The sequence below is a fragment of the Bactrocera dorsalis genome, chromosome 4 (genome assembly GCF_023373825.1).
Source record: "Bactrocera dorsalis isolate Fly_Bdor chromosome 4, ASM2337382v1, whole genome shotgun sequence".
In the NCBI taxonomy this organism is placed as follows: Eukaryota; Metazoa; Arthropoda; class Insecta; order Diptera; family Tephritidae; genus Bactrocera; species Bactrocera dorsalis.
The window spans coordinates 2560798-2588482 of record NC_064306.1 but is presented as its reverse complement, the minus strand read 5'-3'; the positions used below and the strand labels follow the sequence as shown (position 1 = coordinate 2588482).

The following is a 27685-nucleotide window of genomic DNA, read 5'->3' as shown; positions in this document are numbered from 1 at the left end:
TACTTATTTGTCAAACTGATGTATCATATATATTACTTTTAACTGTATTCTACGCATCAACACCGGGATCCATAATTGAGAACTGTGAAATACTGGTTCGAAGCTAATCTGATATTAGAGAACTTTTGAGCATTTACCCGAAGTGAACATGATACGAAGAGCTCGTTTTGATTTCAAACTTTCAGCTACAAGAACTGCAGCAACGTCTCTATTCAAAGTCTTTGTGTATATGAGACCCTCACTGTGACGGTGTTGGGACTTCACCACTAACCTCTCTTCCTATTTAAAAACAAATCGTTCCCATGACAGGTTGATCTTTGTAACCTGACTAGTGCTAGATCTTTGTAGTTCCAGGGACTGTCAACTCGACGGAATCTTCAAAATTATGCAAGGAACTTGATATCTTTAGTTTTTAAGAACTCTTTAATACAATAACTTGAGATCCGAACTCCAGTAGCGGCAATAACTCCAGGTATTAATAGAGAGGAAGGAGAGGATGTCAAAATCTTTGGATAAGGGGTGAACTTCTCTTCGTGTGTATAAAGAAATCGTTACCTCGACTGGTAGATCTACTTACCCTGAACAGAGCTAAATTTTTATGGTGCAATGTAAGTACTATCAACTCGGTAGTATCCTCAAAAACATTCGAGGAACATAATTTCCTTAGCTTTAAAGAATTCTTTAATACACTAAGTTGGGATCCAAACTCGAGTAGCAGTAAGAATTCCAGGCCTTAATAGGAGGAGGATCTTTATGGTACTATGGACTGTCAACTCGGTGGCATCCTAAAACTCACTCCGGGATCTTGGATTTTAAGAATTTTTTATTACATTAAGTTGAGATTCGGACTCCAGTACGGCAATAGCTCCAGGCATTAATGAACACTGGAGTCAATTTAAAAATTTATAGTGTACCAGCTCAGTTTCAGTCCGAATAATTTAAAGCGCGAGGTACTCTAAGCTCCAAAGGATATAAGCAGCACGTTCCCGAGTTCAGTGAATTTACTTCGTAGACTAACACAGAATTATCTTCATCAACAATCTGTTATTGGGTATTGATCTCGAATCATACTTATCAACTAGAGCCTAGAGAAACTAGAGAAGAACTTGTGTTGAAATCTTTATATCACAAAAAGTTTATAACCAAAGGCCAATTGAAATTTTTTATTGAACCGAAATGAAATTAAAAATATTTACGCAATTGTCCACCTGCGAAAATCAAATTGTCATCGCAACTGGCACATAATACGCACAAGGGTATCAATGCAGTCGGTATATGTATATGTTTAGCTGCGCGCCTGTCGTTCAGTCGTCATAAATCCATTAAACGTTTTTAATTGCCATAATTTTGCGAAAAAGCCATTTGTGTGCAGCCCAGTTGCGCGCGGGCCCTTCCAGCGATGCTGCGCATGCAATTTCAAATGCGCACATAAAAATGCGCAAATTTACGTGGCATAATCACTAATGCCACAAATGGTTGCAAATTGAAATTTAATCAATGCACTGAATGAATTTATGGCGACACAAACGGCCGAGCACAACACAAACTAAACAAATAAAAAACGAGGCTGCGTAAACGAAATAGAAATGGAAACCCGAAAAGGCAGCGCGCACAGCAGTCGAGACGACGGTTGTGTGGCAAGTTGAACGCGCCGAAAGTCAAGTGAAAAAGCAAAAGTTAAGCAGCGATGCGTAGAGGCGCCGTAGGAAATTATATCACACAGCAATGGCGACGGCAATGGCTGCGGAGCGTCAGGGCGCGTGTGCCGCGCGGAGTTGCAAACAAGTTGCAACAATCATTGCGACGCATCAGCGCTGCCAACGTCGCGGCTACAGCTGTCAACGCGTAGCTCAGATGACAACGCACTGCAAGGCAACACCGCAAACGCGCCGAAAACACGCGATGAAATAAAAGAGTTGCACAAAAACAATTGCAACAAATGCGACGGATGAAATTGAAACTTAAAAAAGGAATGGCAAAAGTAATATTATTATTATAGCAAACTGCGCTAAGCTGTGAGCTGCGAGCTGTAAGCTGAAAACAAGAACGCCGATAAGAAGACACTTTGAGGTGTAGTGTTGCAATGTAATGTTGTCGTAAGGCGAATTAAGGCGCGGCAACGCACGACACAACGCGCAACATTTACGCTACGCGCGTTGCGGCCTGCAACATTGTAGCGTGAAGAAAACATTAGCGCGCGTAAAATATGTGTAATAATAATAATGGCGAATGTAGTGAAATGGCGATTACTAATGTAAAACGCTAATAAATGTTGGAACGCAAGAATTTGCCTGACTTTACGAAAGACTTAAGCGACAAACTTGCTGAAATTCACCGGGCTGAGTTGGCGTCTGACGCGCGCGTGAGGAGACGCGTCGGCGCAATAGCAAAATGTAGGCGACAAGCAAGCGCTTATATTTGGAATTTATGTGAGCAGCACTAACTTAGTTAGAACAACTGGACGCTTCAAAATCGTTACTTTTATGTTAAGTAATTTTGCTGATTTTTATTAAAATCATAAACAATCATAAATTGTATGCAAAATGGTGGCATTTAATAGACAAGCTACGTTTGTGCTACTTTAGAAGTGTACTTCAATGCAACATTGTATGTAGCTTCCTCAGTTGTTGTGGCACCAAACAAGCTTGGCTTTTATGGTGATTTTCTGCTTCTTTCCTGCTGCTCTCTTGGCGATTCTGTGTGAGTTTTTGTTTTTGATTTTTCCTGTAGTTATCGCGAAGTAGTGCAAATCGTGCTCTTTTAGATAACGCAAAGTAGAAGGATTCTTTCTCTCTTGTGGCATCATTAGTTTGTGCCACTGCCTTCGGGTCTCAGTATATGCAAAGTATAGTACCGAAAATTATAAGTGAGGTTAGGAAAGCATTTAATATGGGTACAGAATGCAATAAAGCCTAAGCTAAAGACTACTGAAACAATTTTCCATTCCTGAGGACACAAAAGGGAAGGAGCAGAAAAGTTCTACTGGGATTTTCAATGGTTTTGATAGCCACCTAAGTCTTGGTCAGAAGTCTAAATGTAATGGACAGGCCAATCAGCCGAGATTTTTGACAGCAAGAAACCAGTTTTGGCCCAAGTATTGCAGCTCTGTTCGGCGAAATATAAATAAAGAGACAAATGACTTGAAAAATCCCAAATGAAGTAAAAGTCTGCCTTCCTCGTATTGGGTAAAAAGATCCATCATCTTTCCTGGAACTCATTCCCAACAATAATTCATAGAACATGCGAATCACAGAACACCTAGTAGCTTTCTATCAGAATTATGGTCGGTCCCTATAACCTCTATACATATTAGCCGATCTCCTCCCTACATATACTGTTTCTGTACTCAAATGAGCAGAAAGTGGATAGGCGTGGATAGTGAAGGCTCTGCAACAAACTGTCCGGAGCAGAGATCGCTCTCGATTAATTTCAGTCGAGGATCTCCAACACAATATTATCTAGGAAACCTTCGACCAAAATGATCTCTGTGAACAAAAATTAAGAGGGCGATTATTATTATTATGGATCGCTGTCTTAAGAACTACGTAAGATCGTAAAAGATTAGTTTGAGCTTGAGTAAGATCCTGCATAATTCTTTTTTTTAAATATTTTGAGATTTGTTGTCAGTGGCTCGTCGGATTGCATTTGCAAGGCGGAAAGCTTCTGCAATATTGTTTAAAGATCTTCTTTGGCCTTTGAAATTTACTAATCAAGTTCAGAAATCTCCTACCAAAATGTTCTGCAAAATGATGACGACTGTAGATCAAGCATGTATCGGTTTCCTAAGAACCACAAAAGGTCGTAAAGGAAACTGAAAGATGCAAAAGAACCAGTATAATTCTTTTGGGATATGTTGGTGTCACCGAATGGCTCGTCTGGTTTCATTTGCTTGGCAGAAAGCTTCTGCAAAATTGTTAATGGATCTTCTTTGGGTTTTGAAATAAACAAATCAAATTCTAGCTGCGAAGGAATGAAAGAATTAATGTTGAAGAAGAGGAGAGAATAAGACTAGGCTATGGCTGAGACCGGATTCATATCGATTTCTGCGAATTTCTCAGATATTCAGCACTACCAAAGCTCAAAGTTTGTTTCCATGCCTTCAACTTGTTTTGCTTTGAGTCTGCCGGGCTTTCTTTCCTCATGCATCACATTACACATTACTCTTTCTCTTCATGTAAAAGGCACGTGCTGTCTTGTGCTTTCTTCGCTCAGTCCCTATGGATTTTCTAAGATAATTGGTGAGTCGTCAATATTTTGTCAATGGCTTGACACAAATGCCAACTGTGTCGGCTTTCTTAGTATTAGTTGTGTTTACGCCGCTTTTTAGTGTCATACTTCATTTCCTCTTTTCACCATGCGCGTACCTACATATATGCATGTACATATGTGAGTATGAGGAGGCAGACGCTCCAACACCTCCAACAGCTTTCCTGCGTTTCCATGTAAACCATTAAAAATAATTCAATCATCGAAATTCCAATCAACACATTCCGCACGTCAATGATCGCATTCCATTTCGGTGTCTCGCTGCCTTTTTTGCTCTCTTTGGCTTGCTCGCTTGTGGTGCCACAGCGCAGCGCCTAAGCAAGCATATATTTGTTGCAATGTCTGTTTGTAAACTTATTATTATCTGTTCTTCTGCTTCAATTGCTTTGTATGTATCAACGCCACTGCTCCGCCACGGGTGCGTGAGTGTGTGCGCGAAGCAAAAATTTACCTGTTTTTATTGTGTGCCGTCCACTCGTCTATTCCAATTCTCTTGCTGTCTCATTTATTTATGATTTGCTGTTGTTTTATTGTTGCCGTTGTTGTAGGTATTGTGGATGCACCGTTGCGCCTGCACATTATTTGTTATTGTTATTGCTTTCGATGCTACACACATTGTTCTTGTTGTACGCCTTTAGCCCGCCAGTAACTCAAACTCACTCCGAGAATGCGTGATATGCGACTAGTCGAAAGGTGTAGAGCACCAGCAGCGGCGCGCAGCAGCAGTGGCGGCAGTCAGCGACGTCTCAATGCAACGTTTCGCTTGCTTGGTGCCATAGCCTACGCTAGAGCGCGCACAGACGCAGCGAACGTGTGGCTAACTCTAACTTTGCTGGCAAACGGACAGATGCCACAGCCACGGCCACAGCAGCAGCGCAGCAGACTCAATCGGGCTAATGGCAGTAGCGCTCATTGGCAGCGCTGGCGCGCGGTGTGCGGCAGCAGTTGAATTTAATAGCACAGTAAAGGCCGTGATAAAGCTGGCTCAATGACTCTGGCTGGCTGGCTGGCTGGCAGATGGCGCGGCAAGACGCGATGCGTCGTGTGTAAATTGCGCTGAGCTTAATAGAGCGGATGCAGTGCTGACTTGAGCGGCGCGGAGTGTCGGTGCAACGGCGCGACAGCATGGTTTTCCATGGTTAGACGTGTGTATCTGCACGATTGCCCCGGCTGCATGGCCGCATGACCGCATCACAGCATCGTTTTGTATGCTCATTTGTGCGCATGTGCGCATGTGTGTGTGTGTGGTTGAGTGTTTACATGTTCGCTTGATCATTCGCACGGTTTGCGCGCGAGTGGCGGACACAGGTGGTGCGGTTATGCACTACAGTGGTCATAATCACAAACTGCAACAGTAATAGCAACAACAATAACAAATAGCATGGAAAAAATAGTGGCAAGCCAAAGCAACAACTATACAGTTAAATTATGAGGCATTCATGTGTCGTCTTCATTGAATCAATGTGTGTGTGCGTGGAGCTCGCTGTAAGCGCTAACGATTTGTTTGTGTAAATTCTCTGCCTTTCCAAACCTACATACATTTCATTAATGTTAGTCGAGTGAAAAGAATTCGCGAATTTTATAACAAACACGCGCCTCTAATTACACACGCACACACACTCACACGCATCAATTAAAATACAACTCTGCAAAAAACAAGAATTAAAAAAAAATAAATCGAATTTAAATGGCCGTGTATCTTTTATACCATTGTCTGCCTGCCCGAAGCTTGCAACATCTGCCGGCTTGTCTGCATGTTTGTATGTATGCACACATACATGCGGCAATAAAACTAATCGTAATAATGATCAACAACCGCAGCGTCAGCAATGATTTACCACAAAATCCAGACAAGCGCGATAAGCAAAATAACAACAACACAAACACGAAAATCTTAAAACAAATCACTAACAATAAAAGACAACCGCAAACAAAAGAAGAAAACCATTGGGAGACAAAAACAATGCTAACAACAAGGTCACACCGGTACGCGCTTGCGTGAGTCCATCGCCATACAAACTCTGTGAAGTTCGCAGCAAATTTGCAGAAACGCAAGCTTGTCAACGATATTCGGGTGGTCCTATTGGCACTAGAACAGTTCCACCAAACGCTGTATACATTCCTAAACGCCGAGTCCAATTAGTAGTCATATAAATTCAACCCTTGCTACGAGGATCTATCACCCAAAATGCGCCCACCGACCTTTCTGCTTCTGTCTCAGTAATCCATTCTCAACGACCTGGCAACAGTTTGAAGCATCTATTGATCTCGCACATGTTTTGACAACCATCTACGATCTGGGATCAGATCGATGTATCGTCTTTCTTTCTGCCTTAATATTCAGTTCTGAAAGACTCTACAGTTGCTTCAAGGGTCTATCGATCTCGTATATATTCCGACGATCATACCCAGAAACCGACTTCATTTTTACCTGAGAGTACCTTACTTCAATAGCTGGTGATTCATGCATAATTTTTCTTTCTGTTCTAGCTTTAATGTTCAATTCTAAGCGACCTTGCAAACATTCCAAGAATTTGTCGAGCTTCTTTATGTTCCGACGATCGTTAGTCCGCCACATGAACTGTCTTTCTTTCTACCTCAGATTTCCTTATGTGAAACCCTTTAACAGTTCTATTTGTCGATCATTCTTTGAATCCAGAAATTGATGTCGTTCTCTTTCAGCATTCTCTTTCGATAAAGCTTTTAATAGTTTCCATTTTTCCATCGGTCTACCGGCACTTCATGCGTTAACTATCCATTATTTTCAATAATTATAATTCCTTCTACGCCGGCATTTCCGTCCATTCGACCTTCTAAACGTCCCACTGGTTGATTAACTTTTCAACCGTCCCACGACTGTCTATCCTCTAAAGTAACGAACTCTCCTCCTGCCTTAGCATACCTTCACGCAATCAAACGCCCGCCAAGGCAATCTCCTCCGCCACATCAAATCAAATCACATCACATCGTGCCCGTCATTCTCCATATACCGCAGACGCGTCCTGATTGCGCTGTGATCAGCGCGTTCTGCGGTCCGTTCAGCCCAAAAAACATTCGCTTCATCCGCATAACCATAATCTTCATTAGCATCTATGTTTCTTAGCTAAGCGCACAACATTCTTTTGACTCAAATACCACAAACACACATGAGGCAAATAAACGTACGCCATCGAGCAAATTAACTTTTTCGATTTATTCGTTCTGTGTATATATTTTTTCAACATACTTGGTTCTTTTGTTCATTTATGTATGCATTTGTGTTGCTTTCTAATATTCAACTGCTTCGTATTATAGATGTGCTGGTTTTTGGTGGTCATGTCATATACTTGCACTTGATAAGCCAGCGGTTTGTTCGCTCGACTTGAGCTGGTAACACGTTTCTTTGTAGTTTGTTTAGCAGACTTTGAAATCTTTTGGTTCTTGGAGACTTGAGTCTTGAGAGTGATTTTTCTTGGGAAATACTTTAGATCAACTCATAAGTGGTCGATGATATTGACTGAAAGAGATATAACTTCACGGCGTACATACATATGTTTCGATTCGTAAATACCGCTTCTTATTACAGATATTTAGTTTATTTTGAATGGGAACCGCTCGAGATCGTTCTGTACTCCAGTCAGAGGCATCTGCTTTGCAAAGTCAAGAAAAGAGATCTTTTTTAAGGAACTCTTAGTTCTACAAATTTTGGAAAACTCAGGTTGCACTCTAGGATTAACTCTACTAAGGGTATATTTTGACACAGTTTTTTAGTTAGAGAAAGCTTTGTGAATAACAACAGGAGCTCGAGTTGTGCAAGTATATGTAGTATGAATCAACTATGGACCGGAAACCTTCAGTAATGGAGCTAAGGATATTTTTGGAGGTAGCAGTGGTTTAAAGTAAACTTCCGAGAATGAGCAGAGGGAACTTAAAGATAGCTTTGAATTTAACTTGGACTAATCTGAAGGCAAATATTAAAATCTACTGGGTTGAGCATGTCTTTCCACACGGGATTCTAAAAGGGGCAAGCTTAAGTCTAGTAGGATGAGCGTGTGTAAAGAGTTATCCATCCGTTCCGTCCCCACGACAGTCGGGTCTACGTAACCGGAACGGACCCGGATTTTTATCCGGCCAAGGACTGTCAACTCGGCAGAATTCTGCCGCTAACAACAACAACAGTTATCCATATTTAAATATAGTATGAAGAAACCTTCGGTTGTGGAACTGAAGGATATTTGGGGAGGTAGCGGTGGCTTAATAAAAGCTTCCGTAAAGAAGCTCGGGAACTTATAGATGGCTTTGAATTTTCCTTGGCTTAAACTGATCGAAATGTTAGAGTTTAGTTGGATGAGCGTGTGGAGAGCGGGATTCTAAAAGCGGCAAGATTACGAGTTGTGGTTTCGAAGTATTGAGCTAAAGTTTCCAGTTTGTTTTGTTGTAGTGAAATGAAGACTGTGCTTCCGATGAAGAAAATGAAAGTGAAATATTTTATATTTATTTTTAATATCATGCATGTAACGGTAAATATTTTTGTAGACGCATAAAAAGCTAAAACTCGTTAAAAGTCGGTCAAAATTGGGTTTACTCCAGGTTTTTTTCATAAGCATACATTTTCCAGCCCTTTTTTGCTGCTCCTGTGAGTCTTTTATCTGTTTATGCATTTGCATTTGGCATTTTGCATTGAAAAATTCCGTTTTAATACACTTTACGGCTCATCTTGCTCGATTTCACGCTTGATGGGTTCTTAATTAAATAAAAATGGCGCAAAAGCGTTTAATAAAAGTGGAAGTCGAATAATCGGCAGTTAACTATAAATAAAGGTATAGCCAGGCAGTCAGCCACTAAGGTATAGGCGCGGGCGCAGTCTTCGCGAAGCATGCATACCTGCACATGTGTGTGGAAAGCTTAAGCTCTTGTAGCCAGCCACACTTGAACATGTCCTGGCTGAGCCAACAACACACCTGCTGCCTGTTGCCTGCCAGCAGCCTGCTTAAGCGTACTCAAACTACAGTCTAAGCTGCACACGGCTCCCAATCGCCCGCGCACTTCGTCCGCTCAGCAAGTTTTATTGCTGGAGCTTGGGTTTTGGCTTTAGCTTCGTTGGCTGCTTGGCCGGCTGGCTGCCTTTTCGCTATGATTACCTGCACCTTTGATGCGCATGTCGAGATTAAAATTTAATTTAAATTTTTTTCACTATCTTTCAACGCTGCGCTGAGTTTCCTGCGCGCTTCAATGAGTTTGCTATTTCAGTTTGATTGCCATTTGCTCTTTTTCTCTACACAAATCGCTTTTTCCGTTGCTATTGTTGTTGTTGCTGCTAGTTTACCGCTGAAATCTTTAAATGCTGTCTGCTATTCTTTTTGTTTTTGTTTTGGTGTCGAGTTGTGTTTTGTGTTAGTTCGCGTTTGATTTGCGAGCTTCGGTCGCGCTGGTCGCACTCTTCACCGCATCAAGTCACGTCAAAATCTGCTTACAATCATCGAATTACATTTAAAACCTCAAAGGAAAAGTAAAAAATGAAAGAACAACAAAAAACTGAAAATAATGAGTTGTTGCAACAACAACAAGCTCAAGTTAAAATCAGGCAAAGCCGTGGCAGAGACACGGCGGCGTTGCTGCTTACCGCTGTCAGCAGGCTTTTGTGGGCCGGCTGAAACGTCAATATCAGTTTTAGACAGAGTTGCAGCCACAGTCGTCACAACCACAACAACAACTTCAAGCGCAGCCAGTTTCGCAGGCACAACCCCGGTCTCGCCTCGTTTGTTTGCCATTGATTTCTTAGATTCGATTTTGTGGCATTGTTTTACGCCACATACTCAATGGCGTGGCTTTTTCTGTTACTGTTGTTGCTGCTTTGTATTTCTTTGTACTTGCTGCGCATTTCTCATGTCGATATCGCATTGATTGCAACCCGATTAAAATCGCTAAACGAGTTTTTCTAACAATTTCATATCCACATTTTTTCCAATTTTTGTTTGCTCGTTGTTCTTATTGTTTTTGGCATATGGTGTGCACCAGAATTAGAGCAGCGGCTAAGCGTGGCTAAAGCCGAGAACTGGTAGCCGCGTTTATTTGAAGGACATGCCAGCGCTTGGTATGCCACTAGAGGCGCGCTTGTGAAGTTTCTAACACGAAAATATGATGGGGAAAAGGTGGGCACTAAACATATATAACATGTGGATATTGATAATTGTCACAACGGCGCAGTCGAGAGCTTTGCTCTCTACCAAAATGTTGTGGTTTTCTTGCACATTCCTTTGTGAAATCCCTTTAGATTCATAAATTATTCTGAAACAGGTTTTTTAAACACTTTTGGAGTTGTATTAATATCTGCAAATATCAATGTGACCTCGTAGTACTCGCTGTAAGAAGTGAACTTGAACTTGAACTTAAACTTACCCCCTTAAACTTTCTAGCTGCCTCTTAGATTGTGGATTGTCTCTTAACCCACTAAAGTTACTAATTAAACTGTCTTTGTACCTGCCTGTAAATATTCTCAGTTTTCGAGATATCGATCTGAAAGTTTGCACACACCCTTGTCTCCCCGAGACTCTGCTAATTTGTATAGCATATACATAGCTGCCATATAAACTGAACGATCAGAATGAAGTGCTGGTATGGAAAACTTTTTCGTTTCTCAAGATATGTTCAAGAAATTTGGCATAGATTATTACCAAAGTCCACGGTCTAACCTCAGAAGATCGGACCGCTGTCATAGAAACTAAACGATTTTAAAATAACGTTTAAATTCTCAGCGAGTTTCTTGGCAGAAAATATTTCTATATTCACAAGTATTGTGCTCCGTTTGAAGTTTTTTATTAATCCAAGAAAACGCTTATCTTGTCTTCTCAAGTGTTACACCCATTACATGCTATATTAGAGGTCTACCTTTGCGGTTGTATTAACCCATTTCTTATCAAGCAATCACTACACATATCACGTTATCTTTACGCTCTTAAAGCATTTCTGACTATTCTGTAAAATTTTTATAATTAATTTTATTTTTTATTCATGACAAAACAGCTGCACCGCGCGTAACAGCGAGGAACTTGAACTTTTTCATTCTTATCGTTAGAAAAAGCGAGGCGAAAATCAGGCAGCAAAGAAAAAAATCGAAAGAAAAATCCAAAAACAGTCAGCCCGTGTTAGCTTTTGATTATTTCCACTCGTCGTGATTGTCCATTTCAGGTATTTAATTTAAAATCAGTTAAATGCATTTAATGGCTGAGTCGTGATTGGAAAACCAAAAACCAAAAAAGCCCAAAAAATATTTGTACTACAAAAAAAAAAAAATGTAAACAAGCGAAATTCACGAATGAAAAAAGAATGTTTAAGGTTCTGCCGCTGACAGTTTGTCTCTGTGACAGTCTTGGCTGCTGTTGTTTACTCATATGCCACGGCCAGCTGCTGCGCGGCAATTTAAGCACAGTTACACGCTGCTATTTCACTTTGTTTGCCCGAATGCAACAGTGTGGGCCGCCCTGCCAGCCGGTGTGGCAGCGCGCCGCGCCGCGCAGCATGTGTAGGAGACGTGCTTTACAGCAAGGCTTAATTTGCATACAGTTTATTTTAATTGAATTCGTTGCACGTTGATTCTGAGAAGTTTGAAATACAGTGCATTGCGCCTGCGCTGAGAATGTGAGCGGAATAGTATGTTCCTTTTTACGTTTTATTTAAGACAAATTAATTGGGTAAAGTGATTTTTGGTAGCCTGTTTACTCTTATGACTGTCACTGTGGGAAACGGGGAGCACTTGTTGTCTTAAGTTGAAATTAAAGTGCAGCGCTGTACTCAGGCTAAAATCAGGACGACACTGAAACAGCTACAAAACTGTTTTCATTAAGAGTATTGAAGTCCGAAATTCTAACAATTAACTATGCATTGGTATTTAAGTATAAAGGAGCATAAATTGGTTGAGAATTGCATTTCATTCAAAGAAATAATTTTGCGAAATACTTTGGCTTACGTTGCAGTAAGTTCAAACTATCCTCAGGTTAAAACCAGAACTACACTGAAACAGTTATAAAATTGTTCTTACTTGTTTCAAAATCAAACACTCAGCTATGTGCTGGTATTTAAGTAGTAAAGGAGCATAAATTGGTTGAGAATTGCACTTCATTCAAAGAAATAATTTTGCGAAATACTTTGGCTCACGTTGCAGTTAAGTGTAATTTTTAATTATGTTTTACAACAATAACAAAACTCGCAGTCGTACTCACCTCTGAAAAGTCTCGTTGCGACATCTTTATAATTTCCTGTGTTGCCAGACCGCCGCTATTTTCATTTGCATTGCAATTGAGCGGCAAGTTTAGTAAATTCTCATAGTTCGTCATTGATATGATTATGATAATAATACATAAAGTCGTATTTAATATTCAAACAGCTTATACCATGTTTAGACACTACGAAAAATAATGCCACATTTTCATATGAGCACTTCTTGCGTTGGCTGAAATTAAAGAAGAAAATAAAATTTTTAAAAAAATCTGAGAAAGATTATTTTTTCGATATGTAAAACTAAAGAAGTGTGAACGTGCCTTAATAAGCTATACTCACAGCAGTTACACATATAAGTCGTGAGTATATTTATGCCATAGGGTCTATTAAGTTTGAGAAAACATTTTAATAAGTGATCAGCGTGGTGTGCAGATTTAGCCATTGGTCTGTTAATCTGCGTTGGATATCCGTCAGTTATTGAGATATCGAGCTGAAACTTTGCGGACGTTCTTTTCTTCCCAAGAAGCTGCTCATTTGTCGGAATCGCCGATATCGGACCACTATGGCATATAGCTGCCATACAAAATGACCGATTCTAATCAATATGGAAACTTCTTTACTTATAAAGGTTATTACAGCTTCGGTACAAACGAAGTTGACGTTTTTTCCTGTTTCTTCTGGTGTTTAACATAACTAATTTTGCGAAGAGCTTTGAAAATATCAATATTTATTATAAATTTTCCTCTTTCTTTACACTTACTTCCAAAGTATGTAATCACTCATGAAAATACCATGCTAAATACCGCCATCGCTAAGATTTTTAAGTAAATCCAATGGTATGTATAAATATTTGCGCATTCTTGCTGCCAATTTTTTAGCGTCCCAACTTCATTGCCATCTCCTACATCAACAGCATTTATTTTCACCGCCAATCGCTGGTGAGTAGCTTCATCATTGTATTGGCTTTCGGCTGCCTACTCACTTTGCCGCCTGGATGACTGTCAGCGTTGCACTTTATGGCTTTTACGTCAACGTTGACAATTGAATACGCAAATAAATTACGTTTTTTGGCGGCGACATGTGACAACCGCATAGCTAAGTGTACTCTCAAGCTTGAGCTGCTTCCATACATATTTACTTATTTGCATTGAAAATCTTTTGTGCTTGTTGTCTGTGGAAATGCTTGTTGTGATCTTAGCGGCAACATGTCATTGAAAGTGATTACTTTTTCTGAGAATTTCCGAAATGTGCGCACATGTCTCGCTGTGGTGGACGGCTTGGTTCTAAGAGATCCTGGAGAGCACTTGTTGGAAAAGAAAGACTTTGAGTGACGTAAGCAGCCTATTTTGCAGCATGAAGCCCGAAAAGATGTCGCTTCGTCGAGTGTAAATAGCGGAGTATATTTCTTAGTTCCATTGTTGGCTTGCTTGTTACGGAGAGCTTTCGGTATTGAAAATATGCATAAGTCATATCGAAAGAAAACAGTTGGGCACTCAAAGATCGTTGATCTGACAGATCTTATTCTGATAATGAAATTAACTGAAGTAGAGATCAAACTAGTGAAGGTACACAGAATAGCCGCAAAAATATCGTATAAAGTTGTTAAAATTGTTAAATTGTCTTGATGATATTTTAAGAGTCTAAGACAACGAGAAATGGTCAAAGAAATGAAACTCTTTAGAACCAAAAATAACTAATGGGCTTTGAAAGTCAAAGGAAGATGGTGGTTTGGAAATATATATAACAGAAAAGCTATAAATGAGCTTAAAGTTAGAAACTGTTGAGTAATTGGAAATATGGAACTATAACTTAAGTAGGAGTTTTCAAAAAAAAAGTTCCAAAATAAAAAGAAATAAGTCAATTAAGAAGGTAACCCTAAGCTAAGTCGTCGACTGTTATAATAAGGAAGACATAACTCCTTGACGAATTGCCTATCGAAATTTTTTTTCTTCCTTAAGAAATCCTGAATTACAACACAAAACCGACGTCTCGCAATAATGCTATGACCAAATGACTTTGTTTTAACAGCTAGTAACGGTACAGTACAATTTCGGTATGAAAAGTTACGCTTGCAGCTTTGCATTTGCTACAGTCGTGCGCGTAGCGCGAAGTCACGGCGTACGAAAACCATATCTTACCTAAGGTCAGAAATTATAAATTCGTTATGTGTAATAAATTTTTATGACTCAATCGTTTTGATGCTTTCATAAAAAATATGTCTTCCAAGCGCACAATATCAGCCACACTGAACACACCGGTTAACGGTGGTGCCAGCGCTACGATGGTGGTCACACTATGCCGTTGGCCCGTACCCGCGTAGCAAGTATAAGTACTCGTATACGAAAAAGTATGGCAAATGACAGGACTATTAATTTTCGATCGTTCAAAGTGCATTACTTTAATTCATAAATATATTGCGGTTTGCCGTGCGGAGGCAAAGACCTACTAAATATGTGATAAGCAGCATTAATGAAAAGAAATATTCGGCTATTGAGTCAGCAGCGAGCAGCAGCTTATACCGCTAGCGGCAAATTACGGTCATTTGTCACACGTTTCAGCACACGAATTTGCGCTTTTGGGCGCTGGCCAACAAGCAATGCTAAGCAAAACAATTTCGGCCAGCAAAGCGGAGCACAACAACAGCGACAAAAAATGATCTTCAGCGAAAAATACGCCAAAAAAAGTGAAGCGTCAGGAATGTTGTGAATTTTTCGCCGCAAGGAGGTTGGAATTCGGGCGCAACAATGTTGCTAAAGCTAAGTTAAACGTCAGAAAAATAAAAAAGAATCGTAACGCGAAAGAACAAGCGCGAGCTAAGTGAAAAATTATGCAAACATGCGTGTTGTTTTCATGTAAAAGGAAATCATTAATAAGTGCCAATAAAGCGCCGAAAGCGCATTGCAACATATACGAAGCTTTGCATATTTTTGACAACAAAATTACGCAGCATTTTCGTTATTGCTATTATGTTTACTTTTATTTATATCGAGTTTTTCGCTACACCGCAAACGGCTACTGTCCCTGCGCCACTTCTTCTTTTTGTCTTCCTGTACACCAGGCTTTCATATGGCGGTATATACAAATATAAATATGTATATTCAATATTAGTTTTTTGACAGCTGATACTTGTCAGTTGATAGTTGAGGCAACTCAGTGTATAGTGTATTTTTGTAGCTTGGATAGCTATATTATTAGAGATTTATGTAATACTCTTCGCATTATTAGTGTTTTACGTTTTCTATAATCTTCCGAAAAAAACTGACAGTTCACTTAAAACAAAAAAGCTATTATTTTGTCACATTTAACTGTTAAGAGCTGCTGTTTAACGGTTTTATCGACATCATTTTCATTATAACTTTTATTTAAGCGCTATAACTGTAATGCGTGGGTATAAAAATAATTGAAAAATTACAACTATTTTGCCTCAACTCTTTGAGATTAGACAAGCGGCTTACAGATACCAAAGTTGTAAGCATAAATAATAGTAAATGAGCGAGAAAATATGAGATTTAATCATTCAAATCGCGATCTTTAGATTTTCGTTAAAATCTGTTTATTTTAACCTTTAGAGTACTGTTGTGCAATTGTTAGTCTTTGCTAAGTTATCTTTAAAATTTGATATATTGAGTGTTCCACAAGTTCACTTAATAATTTCTCGTCTCAAGAAATGTAAAGTGTCATTACTTATTTTAATACCGATGTGCAATAGTTAGGCTTTCCTAAATTATCTATAAAATTCAATAAATCGAGTGTTCCACAAGTTCATTTAAGCATTTTACGTCATCTTTCGCTCAGAAAGTTTCATTACTTATATTAAGCGTGGTACACAAGAGTTAGGCTTTGCTAAATTATCTATAAAATTCGATATATTGAGTGTTCCCTAAATTCACAAAAGCATTTTTCGTCATCTTTCGCTCAGAAAATTTCATTACTTTCATTAAGCATGGTATACAAGAGTTAGGCTTTGATAATTGTCTATAAAATTCGATAGATTAAGTGTTCCACAAGTTCACAACAGCATTTTCATCTTTTGTTCAGAAAATATTAAGTTTTATTACTTATTATTTGGGAATGAATCCAGAACTCGCCCAGCAGTTTGACTTTTGATGGTCTTATTTTCAAACTAATTACGATTAGTAGAAGTAGAGCTCTTTAGGAATCTAAAATCCAGCAATATAAACAGCTTAATACAATACTAAGCTGTTTAGTGTAACTTTCTGATGAAATGCGTGTATTTTAGAGGATTTAATCGTGCTGGTGATATTGTAATAGATTAGCAGGAATTTTGTGGACAGAGACTGCAGTTCGATATTGCATAATACCTTTCGGACTTCAGCGAATAGTTTCACAGTTAGTTCTCTACAAATAGCAAAGATGCTATCTTTTGAGCACACAACGGATTTAGAAAGGTACGTGAGGGAGTGTAATAAGCAAGACAGCGTAGCTGAAGCGTCGACTCGCTGAGCTTAATCTATAAACTACCACAGCCAGCCGATTTTAAAATGTTTTTGAGCAACTTTTTTATTTCAACCTTTTCACCGCATACAGGCTGCCCAAATCTAATGCTTTCATCAGCCGGCGGCGCTGACTGCCGAATCTGATGGACTACTTAATAAGAAGCGGAAATCGAAACACATAGAGACAGACGAAAGACAAGCAGCATAATAAACCTTTTGTAGTTATGACTCGCTAACAACAAGGCAAATAAAGCTGTGAATAGACGTAAAAGGCTGTACAAATAAAAGCCGAACGGAAAAGTGAACAACAGCAGCAGCAGCAACAACAGCCGCAAAAAAGAACAGGAAAGTCAAATAATGAACAAAAAAGAAATCACTTTGCGGCTGCTTTTATGTTTGAAGTGGACATGCGCATGGAAGTGGCTGTACGGACATGGTGGCGTCACTGTCGAGCGTATTTTTTATACAGATTTCATTAATTTTTTGATTTTCATATGATTATGCCCCACGTGTTTTTTGTAGCTTTGTTTATACGCATTTAGATGATTTAAAATTCAATCAAACAGATATAATTAGAGCTGATGAAAGTGGGCGCAGCGCGCCACACGGCGCAGGCGCAGCGGTAGTGTAGACCAAGCTGCGGCCATAACGTGTTTTTGTTTGTGTAAAGCCAGTACGGTCATGAATATTGGCAGTTGTTATTGTAGAACGCCTGATGAGCCGACGACGGCAGGCACACGAAGCGTTTGACGTGGTGAGTGTGCGCTTGTGCGAATGAGGTTGATAATAACGTCGGCTTTGACCTTCATGAACGGCGGGGGCAATTAAAATCACATTAGCGCTGAGAATTTTGCGAAGAACAAATGACAAACAACAACAAAAACGGCATTAAGCAAAATAATTGTAGCAGCAAAGCAAAAGAAATGCAAATAAATTCTAATCATAAGCGTAGCTGCAGTGGAAGTTAGCTGAAACGGATGTTTAAGGAGAGAAAGAAAAAGTGTAAAAGCGCTGTGTAGCAGGTGACTGCCGTTAATCAACGTAAAGACAACTAGAAAAGTGGTAATTTAATGGAAAAATGTAAGCTGATTACCGAGTTAATAATTATACGTAGAGAAATGGCAGCAGCGCTTAATAATATGGCTCATAAAAATACCGTTCCGTTGTTTTTGAATTTAAATAACGTTACAACTGTTCACTCAGGCATACTTTTGTACTTTATTTTAGCTGTAGTCGGCCATTCGGTGGGCCGTGGTTTCAAAGTCCATTCATAGCAAACTCCAAAATTACTGTAAAAGCTCTTCCGAATTGGATTCATCACGCGGCAGAAACTGTCAGACAAACGTCGGGTATGTTTGATATAAAAGCAAAAGCTATCAGCTGGAGGTAGAGAAAGAGATTAATGAACTAAACGACTCCAATAAGCTCTTCGTTCTCAGTAGAACTAGCCTTTACTGTCGGCGTCCACACTCTAAGGTTGAGAATCTTATTGGATGCTAGTTACTGAAGCTGTTTGGCAAGAACAATGCTTTACCACTAGGGTGCTTACACTTTCAGACTGATGAACAAGTTTTTTCAATCACCAAAAAACTTCGGCTTAAAAATCGGTGGTCTCGTAACCGGTCTTAGACCCTCAGTCTTAAGCAAAGATGTTGAGATTGGTCAATAGAACATTTTCCGCATACGCGATTTTTCGGTTTTTTTACTCCCTGTAAATTGGCCCGCTCTATGTATATAGTATTACAAGCGCTATCCTCATCTTATGGATCAACCACTGAACCCAACCCAATCTCACAGAAGGCTTTCTGAGGCTAACCTATGTATTGGGTAGTTGAAGAAGTCTTTTCGCATTTTGTCAGTAGATATCGTTGTAGTCGTATAACTACAGCGCTACCGATCACATTCAAAGAAAAATCAAAGAAAGCACGAGAAAATAATATTATATTACTGCAGGAAACCTTCCCTCCTTCAGAAATGCCATTATCTGGCGACTTGTCAAATGGGCTGCCAACATGAGGACCGTTTAATCAGCACTACGACATTTTCATTTCTTGTTTTGCCGATCAATTTACCAATTTACCAGCAAATTACAGACATTTATGCCGCAATTTTGTGCGTTCACTTGAATTTTGTTGTTTTATTCGTAAATATTATTGTGCTAATGCTGGCAATATGGTGAGATAAGCATTAATTGAATTTTCTTTACGGTAGTCGAGTGGGAATTCTGCGAGTCAAGTTGTGAGCATGTGTGTGTATGTATAATTGTGCAACACACGAAGTGGTTGATGGTTAATTGACATGCGGCAAAGTAGTGTGGCAAGCTGACGCGCAGGTGCGCTACCCACACAAGCACACACACACACACACACATAAACACCGTTTTAATAATAACAATGTAAGCGCTAGTCAGCGCGATTGTTTGTCGGTTCGCAGGCATTCTAGGCTCTAAAAATGTTTCTTTGCTACCCAGTTTTCGGCCGCTGTTCCGATTTTGTTTTTGGTTTTATGAATTTTGTGTTTTTACTTTAAATTTTTTTGTTGTTGTTGCTCACACTCACATGTGCTCTTTAAAGTTTTTATTGTTGTTTTCTTTTTGTTTGCGCCGATTCGATTATCTCAACCCTGACTGCCTGCTGCCTGACTTTGCTTGCTGGCGCTCAGGTGAAAGGCGGCCAAGTCGGCGCACAATTTGATATTAAAGTTTTCTAATTATTTTTTACTTAAAGTAAATACTGTGAAGATAGCGATTAAGAAAATTGGGCAATTGCGCCGAGATGGCGATGGTTGTGGTCGTGGTCATCGCCGCAGTCGTCGTGTTCGTGGTGTCGGAGTTGGTGGTGGTCATGTGCAAGCTGAGTGCGGCAGCCAGTGCACACACATACATAGATAGATGCATAGGCTGTTGATATAGTGAAAGGTGGCGCAGGTGCCACAAATAGCGGTAAACCGATCGCGCACACGTGATTAAATATTTTCATTAAATTTTTTCAGCTTTTTGGTTATTTTCGAGGTGATAAAGGGTGTTGAAGGGTCAAGTTTTAATATAAATTTTTATACGTACATATATGTATATACATATGCATGTATGTGTATTTTTTTAATGCATTTAAAGGTAATTATTTTTATTTCTGTGAAAAAATATTTTTTTTGTATATATGTACTCACTGCTCACTTCACTGCTTGGTTAAGGTTTTGCGTATATTGTTGAAAAAAAACCTATACAAAATTTATTATTTATTTTGCTTAAACAAAAAAAAATTAAAATAAATTTTACGATTTTGCATTATATATAACTTGCTTAAATTTGGTGTATTTTTTATAAAAAAAATATTTAACTTTTTTAAAGTTTTATTTTTTTCCGAAAAAAAGAATACAAGAAAAAAAATTAATTTAATTAATTAATAAAATTAAATTAATTTTAAAATTTTTTATTCTTTTTCGAAAAAAAAATACAAAAAAAAATTAATTTAACTAATAAAAAAATAAATTTAATTAATTAATTAAAAAAATTAAATTAAAGTAAAGTTTTATTTTTTTCGAAAAAAGTATACAAAAAAATTAAATTAATATTCTCGCCAATTACAAATCCATTAAAATGCCCTTAGTAAGCATTTTTCGCGCTTGCCGCTCTAGTGCGCATCTCTGAGCGCCGCAACAAAGCTCGAATATTTTCCGACAACCGTCAAATAGTTGCAGCGGCAACGTGCGCCACATCGCATTCGGCAGCAAGATGGCAATTGCAGCGCCGCCTTTTTCTACAGTTAGTAATGCTAATGATTTCTAAATATTTTAAACAACTTTAAGTACAACGGGGAGGCAACAAATGAGGTAGCAAAAACACGGAAAAATGCCGGACAGTATTTTCAACAACTTGGCGACAGCAACGAAAATTGCGAAATATTGCAAAAATCACAACAGTAGCCGGGGTGCATGTGCGATTCAGTTTTGCATGTCTTGCTGCGCCACAACGCCGCTTTGTCGTTTAAATAGACGCTAACTTGGTGCGCGCGCATTGCGGACTAGTCGTCGGTGGCGCATGGCGGCGCGGCTAATTTGCAACTATTTTGCATAGGCAGGCATGCGTGTGTGTGTATGCACGCGCGTCGTGTTCGCGCAGCTGACATTGACAGCGCTGGCGGAATTTATTTTCGTTTTTATTTATTTTTGCACGCTTTGATGTTTTAATTGAATTTTGCAAATATTTCACTTTAATGTTGACAATTACGTGGCTGCCACCACTGCAGCGACAGCGTATTATGTTGCGTAAGCGCTTAGCGTGGCAGTAAGTGCTGTTGCATGATTTATTGCCAATAAAAGTAAACAAAATACAAAAGTCGCAAATAATTGTAAGCATTTTGTAGGAAAAGAAGTGACTGTTTCTATACAAAGGGTCACAGCATTGTGACGTTCAAAAATATTTTAGGGATATTTGACAGTTAAATATTGTATAAATAATAATAATTTTAACTTAATTTATTTATAATCGAATTAAAAAAAATGTTTAGATTTTTTTTGTGTTTTATCTTGAATTTTTTTAAATATTTTTTTTTTCATTTTTTTTAAATATATTTTTTAATTTTTTTTATTTTTTAATATGTCTCTAGTTTTGTTTATTGTATTTAAAATTTTTTTTTTAAGTTTTTTAAATTTAATTTTTTTTCTTTTTTTAATTTTTTTCTTTTTTTTTTTTAATTTTTTTCTTTTTTTTTAATTTTTTTCTTTTTAATATTTTTTTTTAATTTTTTTTAATTCTATTGTTTCTTTTTGTTTTAACAATTTTTTTATTTTTAATTTTATTATTTTTATTAATGTTTTAGCAACCAAAATTTTTTTTACTTTGCCTTTGCCTCCCTCCATGTCTTCCATTTTCAAATCATACAAAACTCAACTATCCTACGAAACCATTTTGTCTGCATAAATTAGTGCGATGATTAGCATTCTTTATTGTTGTTGTTGTTGCTTTCTTTATACCAGTTCTTATACTATGCTCTATTTGTACTGCTTCACTTCTGTTGCCACTGCATAGGCTCATCCGTGGCGGTCACTTTGAAAATCTTGCGGCATTTCGGTTATTTGTTTTATTTGATAATAAATTCTCAACTTAATTATTTAAATTGCTTATGGCTGGACTGCTGTTTGTCATATTGTGCCAGTTTGTGTAGTCTGATAATAAATGGGTTGGGTTTTTACATTTTCGAGACTATTTCGTAATCAATTTGGTATTACTTTTTGAACTTTTCTAGCTTCTTTCCTCTGCCTACTATATTTGTTTTAAATAATAAAATTTGGTTTTATTGAATTGTTGATTTGTTAATTATGCAAATTAAATTTAAAGCGTTTGATTTACGGCTTGAGGGGGTGTCCATTTTAGAGATCAAAATTTTTTGTGGTATTTTTTTTTTTAAAGATACTCGTATTTGGTTTGAATTCAATTGGTTAGTTGAAAAAAATATAAAAGACAAAATATTTCTTCTTAATTCTCTTATTTAAATAAATACTTTTTTTTAAATGAAAAAATTAAAAATTTAGAAAAATGTTAAAAAATTAAAAAAGTCAAAAATTAAGAAAAATTAAAAAAAAATTAAGAAAAATTAACAAAAAAATTAAAAAAAATTACGAAAATTTCGGAAAAATAAAAAAAAGAAAACTAAAAAAAAAACAAAAAGAATTACTAAATTTTTTTTTTGCAATTTCAGGATTTCAATATTTGAAAATTTCTTAAAAATTTTGTTTAGAACTTTAATTAGATATTAATTTATATTTAATATAAAAATAGCCCTTTTTGAATTGCTAATCATTTTTTTTCATTATTATTTAGTAAAAAATTAATTTTTTGTAATAATAACACAACCCAATTGCAATTTATGGAGCAATATAGCCATAATGTAGGTTATTGCTGTTGTCATATGACAGCTTTCAACTGTATCGAAATAAAAATAATTGGTAAATTGACAAGCGATAAAGCAGAAAGTAGTGCAACTGAAGAAATCTTTCATTTTTACCGCCAATTAGTCACATTTCGATTTTTCCATATTTTATCGCTTGAATAATTTCTTAGTAAAAAATGAGTAAAAAAATAGAGATGAAAATACAACAAACATGACAGCAGTGACAACTGGTTAATTAGCTGCTGCGAAGGCTTGCCGATATACAAAAAAGTAAAAACAAAATAAAAAAAATACAAGCGAAAAGCTGCAACGCCTGCACGGTTTGCGATAAAAACAAAAGACTTAAGCGACGAACTTGCTCGACAGTGGGAGCGCAGCAGTGGACTTTGGAGCGCTGTGTTCATGAACTTGCCGAGCAATAACAATGCGGAACAGCAACAAAGTGCAAACTGTAGCAATTTTCAAAATAATAATAACAACAACAAGTCGTTATAAATCAGTGATTGCCACCTGCGAACGAAATCATTTGAATACTCCCAATCAGCACAGACTGTTTGGCGGCGCAGATTGACTCATGCACAGCTTGCAAATCATTGAAATACGCTTTTATGAATATTCTACAGCATTTGCATATATTTACGGCGCAATTGTATGCATGCATATGCATAATAAAGCAATTTAATGGTATCATTCTGCTGGGGCCAGCAGTGCCACAAAGCTGGGCAATCATCAAGTGCAGCGAAGCGAATATGGCACTGTGTTGCTGCGCTGCATTTGTAATGCTTTAAAAAGCAAATAATGTCAAGCTGAAGCGCACGGTGCGAAATTTTTAAGAAACAAGTTATGCAACTTCTCTGCTTGCCCTGCCAGCACGCCGTGGCATTTCTTTCAGGCCTTTATGTTTTTATTACAAACTTCGCTGTTGTGTAAAAATATATATTTTTTGTTATTTTTGCTTTTGTTTTTGTAGCGCTGGCATGCGATGTTGCTGAATACTTTTTTCTTTTTTAGCTGCTTTGTTTGGCCCCCATTGTAGCCTCTTCTCGCGTTTTGCTTTCTTATGCAGTTTTATTTATTTATACACGTTTTTGCTTGTGGAATGTGTCACAATAATCGCAGAAAAGGCAAAAAATAAATATAAAAGAGCACTTTAGTAGAAGAAAGTAGCAAAGCAAATGATAGAAGATTGCAGTGATTCAAGCAATATATGAAATTGTTCTAAAGTGCTAAGACACTATTTAGTTGGCATTAAATTAATAATATATTTCCATATGTAATAAATTTAAATTATAGTGGTTGCTTGAAAAGCACTGCCACCACATAGTATGCAGTAAAATAACGGATGTGCTCCAGTTGGAGAGTTATGGGATAATAAAGTTTATTAAATAGTAGAGCGCAAGTGCGAAGAGGACGGAAAAGCGCGTTTACCGTCATGTTTTCTTGCAGAATTGATCTAAATAAGCATGTTTTACACACCGAGCAATAAATTGCAAACTTTTTCTTAAGCGTTTTTATTAATACAAATCATAAATTGGTTGAGAATTTAAAATTTAAATGACTAAGCAAACGATATGTAGAAAATTTGAATAAAAAATTATTCTAAATGCCTTCGAGGACTTTAATGAACTAATAAACACACGTTTTACTTTAAACTAGATGATTTTCTAAATTACAAACTTTTTTGAGCGCTTTTATTAAATTGATTCATGGGTTGGTTGAGAAGTTCACACCTTAGCGGCTTAGGGAACGAAATGTGGTGTTTACGAGTTGATGTGCTTAAAATTTTAATGAAAAATTATTCTAAAAGCCTCCGGGGACTTTAAGGAACTAATTAACACTCATTTTACTTTTCAAGTTGGGCGAATTTCTAAATAATAATGCGTCAAGTACAAAAGTACGTAGTTGGATCGGCCAAAATAAAGTCTTCTTCTTCTACAAAAATACTAATTTAAGCATTTGTGTTAACACTGTAACTATTTTTTGGGGGTCAGCGTATAATCGTTGAATAAAAAAAGCCTATGATTCTTCATTTTTTGGCTCGAAGCATTTCCTTAAGCTTAGTCAACTGTTTGGGAAAACATGTATATGATATGTTATATTATATTTTATGTGAATCATGTTTTATAATATACGCTGTGCTTTAACTCGTTTCGTAACTGCCTACAAACCGGTGCTATCGTACCTAGTTGTGCTCTAGTTTACATATCAAATTTTTTATAACTAGTTAGTTAGTTTCTTGAACTCGAAAAGCGAATTATGAAAATATTGTAGCAATGCTAATGAAACTAGTCACAAACTAGTGAAAAATTAACTAGCTATTAAACAAACCGTTAAGAAAATCTTATTTGTTTTTTTTCAATAATTTTGTTCATAAAATATATAAAACTCGGTAATTGGATAATGAGATGTTATAGCAATGTCAATGACACTAGTCACAAACTAGTGAAAAATGAACTAGTTTTTATTTGATTTTTTCTAAAATTTTTTCATAAAATATTTAAAATTCGGTAAGTAATAGCAATGTCGTTGACACTAGTCATAAATTAGAGAAAAATGAACTAGTCATTTAACAATATCTTTGAAAAAATGTTTTGAATCTTACTTTTAGTTTGTGAAATATATAAATTTCGATAAGTAGATTATTAGACACTGGAGTAATGCTAACCAAACTAGGCCTAAATGAGTCAAAAATGCTACATTCTAAAAACAAATCGCTGAAAATTATTTTCAAACTTTTTTTTAATAATTTTTTTTGTAAAATATATAAATCCGTTATAATCTAGTGCTTCTAGACAATGTGGTTTTGTAAATATTTTTATATTTTTATTTCGTAATTTTTTTCTCACCGTGAAATACTAGAACTGCACGCCACAAGTGCGCCTTCAACTGCGTGTGAATTCAATCTTGCGCTCTGTGTGCGTGTGTGTGTATTTCTTGATATAAGAATGTGTGCCACAAAACGTTGTACACTGCTTCAAAAGACACTTTTGCAAGGCTTATAAGCCTTATTCTTTCATTTTATGCAGCAAAGGCATTTTTATATAAAATTTTATTATACTTTTAGCATAATTTTCAATAAGCATTTTGACTTTTGCACACTTTTCAAACAAATCGCATACACTTTTTCGCACTCGTTTTCTGTTTTTACCACACTTCGCCGCTTCGGGCGCTGTGACGACACGTTTACTATTGGAATTTTTCTACACTTCTCTTTTTTCTTCAGCTATACAGCTTTGCGCATTTTTGTCGTTGCAAAAATTTTGCCTTTTCCAGCCAATTTCAATGAACTTTCCGCACATCACACGCACCTAAAGGTTTCGAAAATCATAGCACACCGACTTTTCAACGCTTTTTCAACAAAATTTTCAGCATTTTCCCGATTTTCGTGCACGATTTTCTGCATTTTTTCCCAACACTTTTACATATAGATTTTCAACTTCTCTACTTCTGCACACGCGCACATGCGCTGTTTACACACCGCGCCGCATACGTATATCACTTGTTGAGGTTGTGTGGTCGCCACTTTATGCTTGTGTGTGTAAATAGTGGCTTGGCGCATGCGTTTTGCCGCTTAACGAATTCTGGTAGTTGTAACACGTTCGCGTTGCCGAAGAGAACTGATCGCTGTGAGCGGCCGCTGAATGCTGGTCAACTCTGCCAATTTTGTGTTATTGATGTTTACAGCATTGTTGTTATTGCTGTTGCGCATGTGTGCGTGCTTTACCTGTCACTTGGCCAATTGGTGCAGGTGTGGTGTATAAAGTGTTGACTAGACACTGCAGCGTTGCCAACAAACAGAAAGTGTAGCAGATTTCGAAGGCTTAAGGAAAGTATTTGTTATAGAAAATATGAAATAGATTGTTTATCGGACATAAAAATAAGTAACATTAGTTTTTTGCAGGTATTATTAGGTTTGTGGGCTCTTCTCATATATACATACTACCTTATTTAATTATGATGTGCCAGTAGTGTAACCAAACGCAAATTAACTATTTGTATTAACTGGTAACAACGCAACAAGCTTGTCAAATATTTACAATTGTAACAGTTTTTAATTGATTTGGCAAAAGTAGTTATGAACTAGTTATAAACTAATTTATCGGAAAGCAGTTGGGTAACTACTTTCAATATAACTAGTTATTAACTAAATGTTTTGGGGTTATTAACTTTGTTTTTTATATTTCTTAAAATATTAGCCACGGCTCGCAAACTAGTTATAAACTAGTTTATGGTAGACTAGTTGGGCAACTACTTCAAATATAACTAGTTATTAACTAATTTTTTGGCAATCATAAATTAAAATTTGTAGCATATTTTTTAAAATTTTAGCCAAGACGCTTAAACTAATTTATAGTGAAGTAGTTGCGTAACTACTTGCAGTGTTACTAGTTATTAACTCAGTTCTTTGGGCGTAGTTCACTTGTGCAGATTAAACACTTAAATTCAGCATTTGTTAACAAACAAAAGCAACGAAAATTTTTTTGCTGTAAATGAAATGCTGTCCATTTATGAAAATTTACATGTACATATGTATATAATTATATTCCTTTTGTATATAATATTAAGTGCTGTTGTATATAAAATTTACTTGTGTGTTTGTGTTAAAAGTTTTTATAACACAGCAATATTCCAAAACCCCTTAAAGATCAAGTAGGCATATAAGCCAAACTAATAACATACTTTTAGGCGTTTATGAAAAATTAATGGAGTTCAATGTCGCTTGTAGTCAATTATAGCTGTTTATACAACTGTTGTTGACTTTTGATGGTCAATTGTATACAGTTAATAAAACAACAACAACAATAGCATATGTTATTTACGCGGAAATGTGTGTATATTTTTGTGAATAACTGAGAAAAAATCCCCAATGTGTGCCGG

General features: G+C 37.1%; 1 protein-coding gene and 1 long non-coding RNA gene across 2 annotated transcripts in view; one reads left to right on the top strand and one right to left on the bottom strand.

The window, feature by feature from the left end:
• LOC105226136 (tetratricopeptide repeat protein 28) overlaps positions 1–26564 on the bottom strand; it is a 42736-nt gene extending 16172 nt beyond the window's left edge. The window contains exons 1-2 of the mRNA XM_011204920.4: positions 25654–26564; positions 12465–12694 (exon numbers count right to left, since the gene is read on the bottom strand). Of these exons, the coding sequence (XP_011203222.3) occupies positions 12465–12578 (114 nt within the window). The 5' untranslated portion in view covers positions 12579–12694; positions 25654–26564. The remainder of the gene's footprint in view (positions 1–12464; positions 12695–25653) is intronic.
• LOC125778431 (uncharacterized) overlaps positions 1–27685 on the top strand; it is a 77480-nt gene that overhangs the window by 19697 nt on the left and 30098 nt on the right. The window lies entirely within an intron of this gene.